General features: G+C 48.1%; 1 protein-coding gene across 2 annotated transcripts in view; it reads left to right on the top strand.

The window, feature by feature from the left end:
* Positions 1-3345: 3345 nt before the first annotated feature.
* SMAD3 (SMAD family member 3) overlaps positions 3346-16956 on the top strand; it is a 111329-nt gene continuing 97718 nt past the window's right edge. For both annotated transcript variants that reach the window (XM_063089512.1, XM_063089511.1), the window contains exon 1: positions 3346-4096. In XM_063089512.1, the coding sequence (XP_062945582.1) occupies positions 3891-4096 (206 nt within the window). In that variant the 5' untranslated portion in view covers positions 3346-3890. The remainder of the gene's footprint in view (positions 4097-16956) is intronic.

Below are 16956 nucleotides of genomic sequence, written 5' to 3'. Positions count from 1 at the left end.
GCTACAAAGAGCTATTGATAGAGATCTGACTAGACAGAAGCTCTCTCTTAGGTGAGGCCCCTCTGATGAGAGTTCTAGTCCTGACATGGCTACTTCCCTCCATAGTGCAGATCATCTCCCTCCACCAGACGTCACTTTCTGTTTGTGTAAAATGAAGACAGAACAATTTTGATGCCCTTTCTAGATTCACCACTTGTCAATTAAACACCTTCTAGCTAATGGGAAAATAATCAGAATTGAAGTTAGGTATTTGTTTCTTTCCAGTATTCCACCTGGGAACCATTCCACGTACATGAAGACCCTTTGGCACATCTGTTTACAAGGCTCCTCCCTGAAAGGACTATTTCCAGAGAAATAGAGTCCTGCCTTTGCCCCCATCTCACCTCTGCTGAACTTTGCACTTACCATGATGAAAAATTAACTGGGCTAATGTTTCCCTTTCAAGGACAACCTCTGCAAAAGCAGGCCTGGCTGGGCCCCAAGAGACCAGGCGCCAGAACAGAGTTGTATCCATCTGGAGCCACCCAGCGATTCACTGCCCAAAGTCAAGAGAGCATGTAGGGTCCTCTCAGCACTGAGAAGAATCAGTTCCTCTCCCCTCCTCTGGGCTTTGTGAAACTGGGCTTGTTCCCTGAACTCTTCTTAGGGAGAAACCAAGGCCAGAGGAGAAAGAAGGAACCCAGAAACAACATGTGTTAGACTTGCATGTGGGTCCAGCACTGTTTTTCTGCATGCACAGCTGTCACTGTCACACGGATGCCGGCAGGGGAAGGAAGTGCAGGAAAGTATAGTTTAGCCACACTTAACTAGCTGGCTGACTAGTTATTTCCTCCCCTCAGGAAAATGAGAGGGCTGGATGAGGGCCCCTTCCAATGACACAATTTTAGAGGATGAGGTACAGGCTCTTCAACTACATTTAATCCTCAGATCTCTCTTAGGCTATTACCTGCATGGTGCAAATGGCCTCCCTTCTCCAGACATCGTTCTCTGTCTGTGTAAAATGAGGGGCTTGCCCTGGAGGATAATTATGATGCTCTTTCTAGATGTACCGCTCTGCAGTACAAGAACCGTTTGCTCCATTCTTACAGCCGAGAGAACAGGAGCTCAGCAAGGTGAAGGAGGGAAAGAACCCGAATTCAAAGCCAGGTCAGTCTCTCATGGGACCTGAACTCCTTTTACTTGATTTGGCTGCCTCTCAACAGTTGGACTTATTTGATTTGAAGGTCAAGTTAAAATTAACATTTTACTGGAAGATGACTGCAAAGGCCCCTTTCTGCCCATCTTTGCTCACTTAGACACATCTGCCCTGCCCCCACCCCTTGGTGCTGTGAGCTCCTTGAGGTTAGGGACCTTCATCTTTCATTTTGGAGGTAGGTCCCTGAACTGAGTAGAGGGCTGCAGCACAGAAGCAGTCGATAGATGTGTGTCTAACTGAACTGAGCTCTCTCAACCGCCCCACTCTTCCTGTCATTAGCCTTGGCAAAGCTTGTCACAGTAGTCCCACAGCCACCTTAGGAAGTAGAGAGGAACACTATTTCTAGCCCCATTTTACAGGTGAGCAAACATTTCTTGCAGTGTTACAATAAGGAACTTTTGTTCTGCAAAGAGCTCTATCAATGATGTCATCTTTGCCTTCTTCAATTCTAAAAGACATCTGGGTACAGTGGCAAGGTCACAGACTGAGGCTTCACAAAGCTCTGGGTTTAAATCCCAGCTCTGCCACGTGGAACCCTGACAAGTACTGTAACCTGTAAATGTGAGGCATAAGGACATCCACCTCAAGGGCCATTGTGAAGATTAAATCAGAGGGCAGCACTTGGGCTGGTGGAATGAAGAAAGCAATCAATAAATGTCAATTGCCTGCCTTTCTTATCTGTCTTGAGGAGGGCTGGGAAGAAGAGTGAAACCTGAGACTACAGCAGCAGCAGGTTAGCAGGAGGACCAGCCAAGAACTGGGACCAGGTTACTAAGCCCCAGTTGGGCTTCCAGGTCCAAGCAGGCAGGGAGTCAAAGGAGAGGCGGGGGAAGTGCAGTGCTCCACAGCAGCAGCAGCTAGCGGGTTTGTGGCAAGCCACTCTCTGTGACAAGCAAGGGCCCCTGCAGCTTCTGGGCTGAATTTGTGGATTGGGCCACACCTCACAGGGCTTTGTAACTCCCCACTACCCGCTTGAGGGTTTGCAGATAACTTCTTTCTCACCACTGGGAGTTTCCTGCTGTTAAAAACAAACAAGGCCTTAGACACCCAGCTAGCCTGATAGAAGAGGGGGCAGTAGGAGAAAGGCTCTGGGGGCCCAGAAGCCACTGGGGGGCCTGTGGCCAGATGCCCCTCAATTCTGCCAGTGGGGAGAAAAACCCCAGAACCCCCAACGTGCTAGTGTTTCTTTGCTTCCCACCTAGGCTAACTTTGAATATGTAAACTTTCTTGGCCCACTTTTTCGCGAGTTCATTGCTCTGGAAACAAAGCTCTGTCTCCAATTTATCGGGTGTCGAATTTCGGATCTTTCTGTATCAGGAGATTCCCCAGCACTCTGTGATGTAAGTTTCCCCCAAAGATAAATTCTAAAGCGCCCCCATTCATTTCTTGATGAACTCAAAAGAGATGTCTTTGAAGCCCATTTTCTTCAAGGTACTTGGTTCACAAGGCCCAAGGTATCCTCGGCTGTAGCTATTGTCCAGGTTGTCACTGCGGTCCCCAAATCTCCACTTCTTAGAGCCCACTTCTCTCGCGTCTCTACTCCCTCCTCCGCATACAGACTCTCAGCCGGTGTGATTTCACCAGTGAGAAAACAAAAACAGCCCCCTGGTCGCTGGCACCGGCCGAGGCCCCTGACGGGGATCCGCGAGCGCGAGTCCAAGTGTGCGCCCCGACTTCCTGGTCCTGGAGTCTTCCGTGCGCCCCGACTCGGGCCGAGATCCTCCCGGGGTGCTCCGCCAGGCCTCGGCCAGACAGCAGTTACTAGCTGCGAGTCTAACCCTCTCCGGCCCGCAACTCCAACTGAGCTTCCCGAGTGTGGGTTCCGAGAGCGGACGCCATAGCCCGCGCTCAGCCCTCCAGCCTGGGGCCCCTCTCGCTGCTCCTTTCCCAGGACTTCCTCCCCGCTCCCGCCCGACTCTGGGTCGGGGCCGCCGCCGCCGCCGCCCCCGTCCCGGGTCGCCCACGTGGGCGTGCTCGGCGCGGGGCGGGGGATGGCCGGGAGCCCTCCCCGGAGCAGGGGGCGGGCAGGGCGCCCTGGGGAGGAGGCGGCGGGGCGCGGGGGAGGAGGCGGGGAGCCCCGGCGGCGAGGGGGCGGTGACAGCGCTTGGAAAGGAGGCTGCACGCGGATTTGCATGAAACACAGACTGGGAGCGGGCGGGAGCGGGAGCTCGGCGCACGCCCCGGGCCGGCCGAGGGAGCGAGCGAGCGAGCAGCCGGTAGGAGGAGGGAAGCGGGGAGGCGAGGCCGCCGAGGCGAGGGGATCTGCGCATCAAAGCGAGCTAGGCGAGCAAAGTTTGGCTGGGGGTTGGACTTTCCTTCCCGGAGGCGGCACCCAAACAGCTACCCCGTGCGGAAACCCAAACTTTCTGCTGCCACTCCGAGTCTCACGGCCTCCGCCTCCGCCCTGCGTTCGGGGCCTTCCCGACCCGGCGCCGCTGCCGCCAGCCCGCCCGCCCGCGCCCCCTCCGCGCTTCTCCCCGCCGTGGGAGCCTCTCGGGGCGCAGGGCCGCGCGCCGAGCTCCGCAAGTTGCAGCGCCTCGTCCCGGCCCGGCGCACCGGCAAGTTCGCCGAGAGTTGAGGCGAAGTTTGGGCGGCCGCGGCCGGCCCCGGCTGAGCTCCCCTCTGCGCCCCCGGCGTCCCGCCGCGCCCAGCCCCGCCGGGGGCGCCCCTCGCTGTGCGCGCGCCTTCCCCAGCCATGTCGTCCATCCTGCCCTTTACTCCCCCGATCGTGAAGCGCCTGCTGGGCTGGAAGAAGGGCGAGCAGAACGGGCAGGAGGAGAAGTGGTGCGAGAAGGCGGTCAAGAGCTTGGTCAAGAAGCTCAAGAAGACGGGGCAGCTGGATGAGCTGGAGAAGGCCATCACCACGCAGAACGTCAACACCAAGTGCATCACCATCCCCAGGTGGGAGCCCGCCTGGGGGTCCGGAAGGCGCGCCGGCCCAGCCCCCTAGTGCTGCGGGGCCTGCCCGGTGGGGTTGGAGAGGGAGCGATTGTGTGTGTGTGTGTGTGTGTGTGTCTGTGTGTGTGTGTGTGCGTGAGTGCGTGTGCGTGTGCGTGTGCAAGGGGAGAGCAAGAGCGCGGACATGAAGGGGGGGGAACCCCAAACAAAACCTCTGGATTTGCAAAGATTCACAACATGGTGCTCCTACTCGGCACTCGCTTCCAGATCTCACATTCGCTGTCCACCTCCGAGAAAAGGGGTACTGCTGGAATCGGCCGCCCCCACCCCGGGGAGCTGCGGGCTACAAGTTGAGGCCCGCTTTGTTCGGCTCCGCGGGCCGGAGCCCCTCCTCCGCCGCCGCCTCCCGCCCCCGCGGCCCGCGCTCGTGGAGGTGGTGGTGTCTCTGCCTTTCTTTGCTTCGGTCCTGTCCCCCCACTTCTTTCCTCGTCTACAGGAATGCAGTCCGTACAGCTGGGGCTGTGGGTGAGGAGCGGGAGCCTCGTGATTGACAGATTCCTTCTTCGTTCTTTCTTTGCCTTCGGGATTAGCATTTTTATCGAGTATTTTTAGACTTGGTTGTGCCAGTCTCCCGCCCCCTGTGCACGCACGCACTTTAGTTGCAGTACAATGATCTGACTTTCAGATGGGAAGAGACAATTGGCAGAAAATAGGGTCTTCTCTCCAATCTCCCAGCCCCCTCCTGGCTGTTTGGACCCCCCTTTTAGTCTAGGAGATTTCGGGTTGATGCAGAACCGAGGGGAACTAGAACCGGACAGATAACAAAACACATCCCAAAGTGGGCCTCGCATCGCATTCCTGCAGAGCCCTCCTTCCCAAAGCGCCCTGCCATCTGTCTGGACCTCTTTATCCTCCTTCCCATTCCGCTAGTTAGGTTGGGCGGGAGCTCACAGATGGCTGATAGAAGGGGTCAGTGACTTCTTCCACTCCCCAGGGCCTACCTTAGCTTAGCTGTGCCTGGTTGGGAATTGGGGTGGGGGGCAGCTTGGCCTCTCCTCTCTACCTCTCAGACCCCTTTTGAAGTCTGATTCTGAACCAAGGGAGGGTGTGGGGGTGTGTGTGTTTGGGAGGGTGTTCTGGGGTCCCAGGCTGCAGAGGAATGAGTAGAGGGCTTTCAGGGGTCGGAGCCCCACAGGGATTGTCATCCTCGCTCCTGGGCCGGGGGGTGGACTCCATCCTTGGCCACCTGCTTGGGGCAGCTGTGCAAGGGCTGCCAGCTGTGTCAGGCAGGCACAAAGCAACATCTGTCCACAGGAATCCAAGGCAGGCCTCCCCTGGAAATAAATGCCACATAAGGTGGGAGTGCTGACTTTAAAAATAATTTTTTTTAAAAACTGGGTAGACCCAGTCAATACATGGGAAGGGAAGGTGGTGTGCTGTCTGAGTGCGCTCCGGATGTGTGACTGGGAGCCAAAATTGACTTCAGAGGAGGTGATATGATGTGATGGTCAGAGAGACCTGGGGTTTGGTCCCAGGTCTGGTTCTTACTTCTTTATTCCTTTGGTGGGGGCGGGGAGGGTGAGTGTCATAGTTTTCTATCTGGGGAGGGGTCTGCAAAATCTGCCTTCTCCTTATCTGCCTGGGCATTGAGAATAAGTACTTTAAGCATTGAAAGAAAAAAAAAGTGGTATCAATTATAAAACAAGCAGCTGTGAAAAGTTTCACAGTTTAAAAAGCACTTTCACATGGTTTTATGAGGTCTTGGAAGAAAGAAAGAAAGAAACCAACCAACCAACCAACCCCTGCAAAATAGATAAGGCTGTTAGGCTTAAGATTATCTCATTTTTAAGTAGAGAAAACTTTGGAGAAGAGAGGTGACGGGACTGAGAAAATGGGCACGGGATTCCGGCTCAGTGTGCTCTTTCTGCTGCTCCTGCTGCTCTGTACTTAGAAGATTCGGAGTAAGTTCTTTGCTGAACGCTAAAGCACTGTTAGCCTGGGGTGGGCGGTGTGGACCTTTGTTGTTTGCTATGCTTAATCTTCAGGCTGGTGATGGCTTGGAGAAGAGGCCTTGCTGTCCTTGCCTTGGTAGGTGTTGCCCTCTGTGGGGGCATAGCATTGACCTGCCTCTTTCTCTTCCAAAATCCTCCGCAGTCTGAGGGATGCGAATGCTTTGGATGTTTCCGAAGTTCAAGCTAACTTGTCCCCTGGCCTTCTCATGACTTTGTTAGGACTGGGGCATCTTCTGCCTGTCTGGAGAGACCTAATGCTAAAAGTGGATTTTTTTCATCTTTTCTCAATTAGGGAAACCCAGTTGCTTGGGTGGATCCAGACAAAATGGATTTCCATCCCTGGATTTTGTGCCCACGCCTCTGGGTCACCTTGTCTTCCTTGGCAACAGCTGCTGCTGTTTTGGTTGTGGGCAGAAAACTAAAGGCCACGTCTTGGGGAGGTGGCTAGCTGGCCTTATGCTGGTGATATTGATGTGTGTGCTAAGCCCCATAGATTGTGGTGTTGCTTGTCAAATTGTCTGCTCTCTCCACAGTGCCGTTTAGGAGTTGGGCTTTGGAAAGTAGACAAAGGAAAATGTTTCTTAGTCATCCCACTGTGTGTGTGAGATGGGGAAGTGGGTGCATAAAATAACATTCTGCGAGATGTGGACTCTGTGGTTTAAGGAGCCCTCCACCTAAGGAGATTCTGTCAAGTGTGTTTTGGCTAATATGTAGTCATGAGCAGCAACAGCAACATTTAGCAACTGTAACTGTATACCAGGTCTTCCAGACCGCGTGCTCGCTTCTCTTTTACACCAGCTCTACCCTGTTTCATTGATCAGGAGAACTGGAATGATACAGGCTTACTGGTATCAAGAATGTAAAAGAGATCGGTGCCAAGGAAGTGGTGAGAGCTTGACCTATATACACCGACAAAGGGGCTATCAGGATAGGAGGTCTGGCGAGATGGGCAGAACTTAGACACATTCTATAACAGCATCTCACTCCTTCCCTGCAGAAATCTTCCTCACCAGTTTATAAGAGTGACGTTGAAGCATTTGACACTGAGAGAAAGAATCCATGTGTGGATGTTATGTTAGTAATAAGGGACCAAGCACACTTAAAAATTACTTTTCTGATAGACACTTGTTCTTCCACCAGTGGGATCCATGCCTTGGCCCAGGGGTTGGGAGCCGCACCAAGCTTAAGATGTTGTTTGCTTGGAAGGGAGTTTGGGCTTTCTTGTGTCAGAGCACCAAGTCCAGAGGAAAATGGAAGAATTTGACCAAATGCTAGATCTGACACACAGCATCTCCTACCTCTCTGTGCATCTGATCTTTTAGTATAGTCGTCTCCTGTTATCTCCCTGGACTTTGCCAGGCTACTCTCATCTTGGGGAGAAAGGAAGAAGATCCTCGTCTTTAACACTCCTTTTTCAGACTTCTGGGGACAGACCTATTACCAAGGCTGCGGAGTGCCCTCTTTAATCCCCTTTAGATCTCAGCATCTTCCCTCCACCCACCCCTCCCAGATGCTGTTCAGAGTGCTAATCTGTTGTGGGCCATTGGAAGCAAGCCCCCTTCCAGCTGCTGGGGAGGCTGTCTATGCTGTCCTTGCTCTTGTTAACCTTGATTAGCGCAGCTCCACATAGGGCCTGGGAAGAGAAGGGGCCTGCAGGACAATGGGAAGCTGATTAGGGGGATGACACAGAGCTGTGGTTGAACCTAGGAGCCACTTGACATCCCCTTGACACTTAGAACCTTGGAACCTGCTGCTTGCACCCAGGAGTTCAGTGTTTAGGCCGATGTGTATTGTAGACGGCCCCTTGCTCACAGTTCCCAACCAAATTTTACAAGGTTGGATCTTGATTCATTGATATTTATTGGACTCTTCCCATGTCTGAGTCAAGGGAGGATGCAGAGATAAATTTGAGAAAGTCCCTGCCTGTGAGGAGCTTACACTTCAGTAAAGGAAACATAAGTAGGGCATTATTTGAGTGTTTTAACTACTATTTCTTTCTTATTCCCAGCCATCAGAAGAAATAGGAGATCTAATATGGAGTGATTTTTGGGGGGTGGGGGTGGGGGAAGACTATGATGTATCTTTTAAATATTGCATAAGTTGCTATGTTAGAAAATAAGATAATGACAGCCATCTGTTTTCCTTGAAAAAGCACCTGTTTTCCTTAGTTTCTGCATCTGCCATTTTACTACCTGGATGGCTTTGGAAATTCATTTAATGTCTCAGAGGCTTCATGTTTGCACCTGTAAAATCAGGATGAGATAAGGCTCATGGAAGTATTTTGTAAACCAGAGAGCTTGACAGATATAAGTGTTATGTTTAGCCTTCATTACTGAATTAGTCATTTATTGATTACCTACTACTATGACCAAGGCAGTGTGTCTGTACTCAAGGAGCTCCCTGTCTAGAGTGGAAGACAGACTTTCTCCAAGATGTAGGGCATGAGCCATAGCTGAGGGATGCACAGAGTATCCAGCAATATGGGGACAGACAGTTAATTCTGTGGGAAGAGGTGGCAAGAGGAGGTGAGTCAATGTGAGGTGGGAAACTAAGAAGGGGACAGGAGTTATCATCAGAGGGTAGTTTTTGAACTGCAGTGTGATCATGGCAACTTTTTGGTATGTGGGGATAGTTGCCTACAAGAATGAGGACATCTTTGTCTTCTGCCTTTTTCTAAACTGAATGCTGTTGTGAATATGTCACCTTATAACTCACACTGAAGGGTGACCTGGGTGCTGTACTTTACTCCACTGTGAAGCATTTTCTCTTTGAAGTAAAAAAGTAGTTTAGTACTGCAAACCTGAAATTCAGGTTTTCTTGGTGGGAACAGGGACTTTAGATATGATAGCCCAGAATATGACAGAGTGTTGATAAAAAGTGGACAACTTGCAGATGATTGTGGGTGCTTAGAATTTCAGAATATTGGTGTGACCTAGCTTCTAATTTCTCTGGTAACACTTGCTGAAAATAAATCTATAAACCTGAGTTTCTGGATGGACATCAGAACTTTTAGAGATATATTTTTTAAAAAGTCTTTGCAACAACATAAAGGTTTAAATGACAGTTTTAATAATAGAAAAAAGACCAATGAATACAGTAGTCATTTAGTTCTGATGAGAAATGCAAGAAGTTGATGAAATCCAGAAAATTTAGTTCAAGCTTATCACATCAGGAATCCAATTAAAATGAGTTTTAAAAAAATAAATATTGGTTTAATAATATAAATTTGTGATTGCTGTATTATTATAATGGAAATAAAATTAACACAATTTAATTTTCACCCATTAATTTATTAGGAGATTTTAATGCCATTTGATGTAAAATATAGCCATTGTTCTGTGTGCGCTCCTTTATGTAATAAACGGAGGGCCAAGCAGGGTTTGCTTAAAATTGAAATCAGACTTTTTTCCCGTTACCTTATTCGCTCACCTTCTCATCCACCTCTCCCCGAGCCTCCTATAAAAGCAATTAAGTTCTCTAAGGTTGGAATGCAGCTTTCTCCATCAACAAGGCTCATGGATAGCCCTAATTTACTTTTGTTCTTGTCTCCTTTGCTATATTGACAGATTAAATCAAAAACAAAACAAAACAGAAAACAATTCTACCTTCTTCCCCCAATCTACATCTGATAGCACTGATTGGCTGGAGACAGAATTGCCCAGAAAGGCTACTTGTGAAGGCAGCTTGCTGAGCGTGCAGAGTACTGACTAGGAGGTTTATCAGCCTTTTGCAGACACAAATGGCTGGTACAATGTTGGATGTGACTAGCTGCTCCCTAAGGAGGGCTGTGATCTTTTGTTGACTGCTGACAAGTTCCTAGGCCATGGAGACTTTGAGTCTTCTCATTTTCAAGGGCAGTGTTTCCTGGAAACAGTTGGAAGTTGCCATACTAAGCCTAACCTGCAGAATTTTGGTTTCTAACTTTACTCTATTCCAAGTTTTAGAACAAAAGAAGATTCCAAGAGAACCTGTCCAATTCATTTTATGCTTTCTTTTGATGCACCTATCAGGTGCTAATCTGTTAGGTAACAGGGACTAAATTGTGAATAAGGCAGATTCTTTCCCTGCCTTCTGTAGCTTCTAGTCCACTGGCTGTTAAACGTGGGTTCTTTGGAATTGTAATAATGCTGTATGTATTTGCTCTTTGGCTAATTTGTAAATACTGTTTTCTTGGTGCCAAAAAACCAAATTCCCCAAGTTCTGCAGTTTATTGACTCCTGACAAGGGTAACTGTGTAAGTGTGTATAACATTTTCCTTTGTTTTGACTTAATTAACAGTTTGAGAAATAAATCTATAGCACAAGCCACACTATCCACTGTTGATTATCTGAGGCCCTTGCTGTAAGCACAGTCTACCACAGTGACACACTGCTGCAGAATGTTTTGACAGAGAGACTCAGTTTAAAATAAAAACACAGTAGAAGCCTATTAATTAAGAAGTTTGGCTAATTCTGGATTAGGCTGAAGTTTGTTTAGCAGGCCTTCTCTCCCCATAAATGTTGTCAAAGAAAAATTACTAATAAAAAAGGGTTTGGGGGTCATTTTAGAGGCAGGAGTCAGCAGACCTGGGTAGATTCTAGATCTAGCTCTGTTTCTGATTAGCTGTGACAAGTCACTTAACTTCTCTGGGCCTCAGATGTTCTTAGCTGGAAAACAGGCTAGATAAGCTCTATTGGATGGTCTTTCTAACTCTAAATTGGTTTTTATGCAAGCATTTTATTTATTTATTTATTTATTTATTTATGGCTGCTGACCGATATAGGGATTGAACCCTGGATCTTGGTGTTACCAGCACCACACCCTAGCCAACTGAGATAGCTGGCCAGCCCCTCATGCAAGCATTTTGGAAGCTCCCATTTGTACACATCCAGTTGATCAATGAACCACAGATCTTTCCTATTAGTGTTCCAAGAGCCTGTCAGCTTGGTGCTAATTAATTTATATAAATGAAAGTAATAAGACTATAATTCAGTTTTTAATTTTGGTTGTTTCATCTCCCCTCTCCTCCCTGCCTCTTCCTTACTCTGTGAGTCTAAATCGGTGAAATTTAACTACAAAGGAATATAAAAATAACTTCTAGGATAAAGACGTGGAGGCTGTGTCGAGATGCAGTGAGCAATTTTTCTTCTTTTGTTGCTATTTTTGGCTATTCTCAGAGCAGGAAGTTTGCTTAAACTAATGACCACAGATGCCTAAAAATGGTTAAATGTGTAAGAGGTAAGCATTATAGAGGATACCTGTGGAAATGTTTGCTCATATGTCAAAGTTTACCCAGGAAGCTTTCTTTCTTTATTTTCAAGCATCTATATAAAGAAGGGTTACACTTGATTGCGAAAGCACAAGCCTTTTGTTAGGCAGCGTGGAGGTTACAAGTTTAAACCCAAGCTAGGAAATGAAAAGTGAGTTTCCTCCAAAATATTTCTTTTTCTATATCACGTGGCTCTCCCTGTTTATATCTGGCAAGTTTTTCTCTCTCCTGAAAGCTTTGCTGGGAGTTGAGGACTCAAGTATTGTTTAAGAAACACTGTGTACGGGTTTGCCTTTGAAACCTACAGAGTTATAAATCTGGTCGCTGCTTCTGCTCAGTGTTACATCACAAACTGCCGAGCCAAGTTGTAGCTCTGAGGTGTCACCGCTTTTTTTTTTTTTTAAACTGGACTTTTGAAATAGTAATGCTTTTTGGGCGTGTGTTTTTTAAAGGTCTGTTTTTACGCTGTCACAGCTCAAAAATGCCAAAAGGCATTTTTTCCTTAAAAAATCACCTCTGGGCCAAGCCCAAATGTGGAGTTATGGATCCAGAAAAGACTTTTTGAGTAGTTACAAGTGGCTGAAAGCAGGCTCTGATGATGGAAATTGGGTTTTTCCTTTTGCTTCAAATCTTCCCTGTTGTAAACTTTGTCTTAGTCTTGCTGAACTCAGACTCAAGGTGCACATGGGAGGGCAGGGTGCATTAGAGTTTGTTCGGCTACCCCTTTAAATTTCGTGTGTAGCATTTAGCTCTACCCAAACAGGTTCTTCAAATGTTACCTAGGGAGTAGGGGAGGGGGGAGTTCAGGAAGAGCCAGGTGAGGAAGAAGAAAGAGAAAAGCTCTTGAGTCTGACAGTTCCTAGGTCTGTGGTGACCTTGGGTACAATGGCTTCAACTTTTTGAACCCTGGTTTCCTCATCTGTAAAATGGGGGTGGGACCACCTCCCTCATATAAATCAACCTAAATGGGATAAGACAGATCAAGTACTTAGCCAATATTTGTAGCTCACAGCACATAGTAGGTGCTCAGTAAACCAATAAATGCTCATTTTCCCTTTCAAGGGGGATATTTGACTTACGGTGTCTATTGACTCCAGTGAGGGCTCTCCATCTTGCTCCCGCTTGCACTTTGCTCTCAGAGCTCACCATTTGGAGAGCTTTGGTTTATGCAGTAAAAGGATCTACTTCCAACACATACACAGAAATAACACGCAACCATGCCACTTGTTGGTTTAGGGCTTGGCAGACTATTGAAAGGGAAACAATTCATATTTCTTAGGTGGTTCTGCCCTCTCTCCTTACCTTCTCTATCATCATGTTTTAAATTGTTTGGCAGACTAAAAATAATAGTACTGAAAACAAACTTTGATGAATCAGTGCTCCTAGGGTGGGGGATGGGTAAGATCCTGAAGCAGAAACGCTGTGACTCAGGTGCTTGTCACTGATAGCTGCCCGTAAGTGCGTGGAAGTGCATGATGTTTATTGTTGCTGGTGTTTTTTGAGGCCTGGGTGCAAAGCACTTCTGGCTCTGAAGTACCACCTCACCAGTTGGCTTGGTGGTTAAGTGAAAACGGTCAGCTCCAGAAACTCCGGGCTCCGAAATGACCTGGACATGAGTGCTCTGAGCTGTGTGCAAGAGGGGCTTGCACTTAGAGGACATGCTCTGGCTCTCCTCCTGGCTGTGCTCCTCTTCATGGGGCAAGGAGTCTGTAGGGCCAAGGGACAGGCCCATCTAGAGCCTGCACCTCCTCCTTCCAGACCATCAGTTCTTGCCCCAGTGTCTCTAGCCTGCTTCCAAGTCCAAGTTCCAAGAGGTGTGGGCCTCTTCCCCAGGTCCGTCTACCTGAGGGCAGACTGTGTCGACCATGGATAGTATATGCAACCGCTGGTCCAACGGCCAGGCGAGGGGTTTAGGGGGGTGGGGGAATTGGCTGGAACTTGGACTTGTGGCCTGGGGAGTCTACCTACATAGGTGTGCATGAGGCCCCCAGAAGTGTGGGATGGTGCTGGGGGTAGACTGAGATCTGGGGCCGGTTCTCCCTGAGTTTTCACATTCCACTGTGAAACCGAGGGGTCAGAGAATTCTAAATTCAAACCTGGACTTCCAGGTTGTATTAACATATTTGTCAAGGTAGAATGATAGAACACATTCTTTTTAACAGTTCGTTACCTTGATTTCTGTCTTTTAAATATGATGTGTGGTATGTAGGCCTTCATATGTGTTCTTGCTCTGAGACCCACTGGGGGTAGGAGCAGGCCTGTTTTTAGCACCATCTGTACAGTTGTGTGGCCACAACTGAGGCCCAACCTAGGTGGCAACATTATATGGACAAGATTGTGGAGATGTCCCTCACCCTGAACCGAGGCCAGAGTGAATTAAATGCAGGTCAGGGAGAAGGTGCTACATACCGCAGCTGCCAGTCCAAAAATGGAGCAGAGCACTGGGCGACCAAACGTGCATTTCTTTGTTGGAAACATTTATTGAGCACTGACTTTGTGCTGGGCCTCAGGGGAGATAGGGGTGAAGTCCTGTCTCTGAACTGCTCAGAGGCAAAAAGGGACACCAGTAACCACAGTTATGCTGAGGCCATGGGAGAGATGCTCTAGTAGAGAACAGAGGGTTGGTTGGGAGTGCAGAGGATGAGCAGCTCTCTTTCTAGGGGTGTCAGAAGGCTTTACAGAGGCGGTGATGCCCGAGTAGAGCCTCGAAGGATAGATAGGAGGTTGGGAGGGGTGTGGGAGGCTGAATGGAACACAGGCCAGACAGAGCATGGAAGGGCCTGGTGTCTGGGGAAGGCAGGACAGTTCAGGGTGGCCAGAGCATGGAAGAGGCAGTGGCCGGAGAGAAGTTGTAGAAAGGTGTTGCCAAGGGCTTTGGTCAGCCATGCTTGGTGTTTGGCCCTTGCTCTGTGAGCGTCCAGGAGATTTTAAAGTTGGGGAGTGGCATGGCTAAAGCCACTGTTCCTTTGTACTTCATCTCCTCCCACCCTGTGGCGGGTAACAGCAGGTTTTCTGCCCGAGTTATCCAGGTCAGAGTCATAATCCCTTACACCACCATGTGGACAGCTTTAGGCTATGTCTGGACCTGGTTGAAAGTAGTGTTTTGTTTGCCATCGGGAGAGAAGACGCGTTGTTCAGCCAGGAGGGCTCTGGGAGCCCAAGTGTTCAGGTAATTAGCCAGTGAGTCATGGCAGCCTCCCGACTTGGATTCTGTGGGAAATTAAGTGGAGTGTTGCTGGGCTCCATGCAGGTGACTGCTCTCCCCAGGCAAAGGCCTGCAGATCAGCTCTTGGTCTCTCTCTGGGTCTTCCTTGTGCCTGACCTCATGCCTTTATGTGGACTGTCTCTGGTCAGTGTTTTTAGTTTCTGCATTGATGATCATCTAGGCCAGGATTTCCAATTCTAGGCCACACTGCAATTGGAGAAAATACACAGATTCTCTACTGCACACTCACAGAACGATATCAGTATATTAGTAACACATTGTATTCCTTAAGAAGAGAGTAAAATAGTTTATTTAAAACAGGATTGTTTATTATCATTAAGAGCAAACAGAAATCATATTGACCATTTAAATACTGAGTACAATTTACCTTATCTGTTTCGAGTCAGCTTTTTGTTGTTGTTAATTTAAGTTAATAGGTTTTTAAAAGGTAAAGTTTTGTGTCCATGGACTGATTCTGGTTCATGAGCCATTGCTGAAAACATTACTAGAGGCCTGCTGCTGAAGGTGAGACTAGGGGCAGCATATGGCAGTAGAGCATCCTGGGTTCAAGTCCCTGCTCCCTAACTTACTGTGCTGGTGACTGTGGCTAGATAACTTAACTCCTTTGAGCCTCCCTTTCCTCATCAATAAAATAGGAAAAATAATATCTTCATCAGGAGGATTTTTAGAGTTATTTATTCAGTTAGATCAGCTATGCATTAAAAGTACTTTGCAATGTGTAAAATATTATGCAGTGTCACGTACTATTTCTTTATGTAGTGCAGCTCTTTAGTATTGCTAAAAATCCTTTCTGACAGAGATGGAGTTACGTCTTCCTAGTTCGCACCCAGATTTTCACAGAGGCCTTAGAAAAAATCATAAATAATGCACAAAATCCAACAGGAGTATGAACTCAGGTGTACATGCTCTGGTGTCTTGTGCTAGAAGCTTAGGTGAGCTGTTGCTCTTGGCTTTGTCCGAGGATTTGAGTCAGTAGATGTGCTGACCTTTGACAAATCACCTAAACCCTCTCGCGTGGGTGATCTTGGTACGTGCTGCATGGACTGAGTGCCAACTAGATGCCAGACACCAGAGGGGTGACCCACTTGTTGGTCTTATTTATCTACAGGATTCTGGGAAGGATGATTTTCCTATGTTTACAGAGGAGGAGGCTGAAGCTTTGAGGGGTCAGTAGCAGAACAGAACTCTAAACTCAGGCTCTGGAATCTGAACCCCAGTTCTTTGCACTCTGCCTTACTGTCCCCCAAGAGAGGGCTCCCATTTTCTTCCTTGTAAGAAAAGCCCTGAAATTGGTATTATTATCCTTATTTTGTAAACAAAAAAATAAGGTTCAGATTACTTAGGCAGGTTGCTTTAAGTCTCATGATAAGGGGTGGAGCTGAATTTACCTCTGAAGCTCTAACCCTTCTAGAATCTAGGGTGACTATGTAATTTATCAGACAAACCAGGACATTTCTAAAAGTGAAAAGGGGCAGTGCTGTTAATAATCATGGCTGGGTAGTGGGCATAAGCCTGGATTTTCCAGGCAAGCCTGGGTAAATAGTCACCCTGAGTCACCTGGCCTCTGTACCAGTGACCGTGATACTTGACCAAGGTAACTGGGAGGATTAGATCAGCCAGTTCATATGCTGTTGCTCAAGTGGGAGGGACTCTGTGAATTATTTGCTACCATTCTAAGTAAAGCGACTTGCCTAAGGTCATGCAGCAAGTTGGCAACATCATATTTAAAACTGGGTAAGACCTTAAAGATGAGCTAATGGAGTGAAGATAGCATTGGAGCTTAATTAACTAGAGTAGGAGTTAGGGAACATTGAGCTATGTCATTGGCCACTCTGAAGGGAAGGGAAATATATGTGGGAGGGGGCGGTGGGGTGTGGGTGTGGTATGGGGTTGGCAGGGTGCCCACTTGGATCTAGAATGTCTGCACCTTTATCAAGCCCTGTCCCTTTGAGACCTAGGAGATGCCACTAGTCCCAGTGCAACTTGGATGACGTTTGATGGCCAGGAGTGGAGATTTCTATGAGCTGACTTCTCCTGCTCCCCTGCTCCATTTTATCTGAGGCCTCAAAGATACTACTGGTTGGGAGTGGTGAAAGTTTAGTTGATAATCCTTCTGCTGAAGAATTTTGGAAGGCAATGAGGAAGGAATTAAAAATAACAGCAAGCATGCCTTTTCTTTCTCTTTGAGTGTGGTCAATGTGTGGAATGTGCCAGGGCCACTGCGGAGCAAGCACGTGGCCCCAGATAACCCTCTTTGCCGATGGAATTCTGCAGAGATCATGTAAAGCCTGTGCTGCTTCACTTCTGCTTCAAGTTCTCGGGGTTGGTTTTCATGATCATCCAAACCTCATCTGTCTTCCCTTGCCTCATATAATTT

The sequence above is a fragment of the Cynocephalus volans genome, chromosome 3 (genome assembly GCF_027409185.1).
Source record: "Cynocephalus volans isolate mCynVol1 chromosome 3, mCynVol1.pri, whole genome shotgun sequence".
In the NCBI taxonomy this organism is placed as follows: Eukaryota; Metazoa; Chordata; class Mammalia; order Dermoptera; family Cynocephalidae; genus Cynocephalus; species Cynocephalus volans.
The sequence above is the reverse complement of the archived record's forward strand: the minus strand, read 5'-3'. Positions and strand labels throughout refer to the sequence as shown.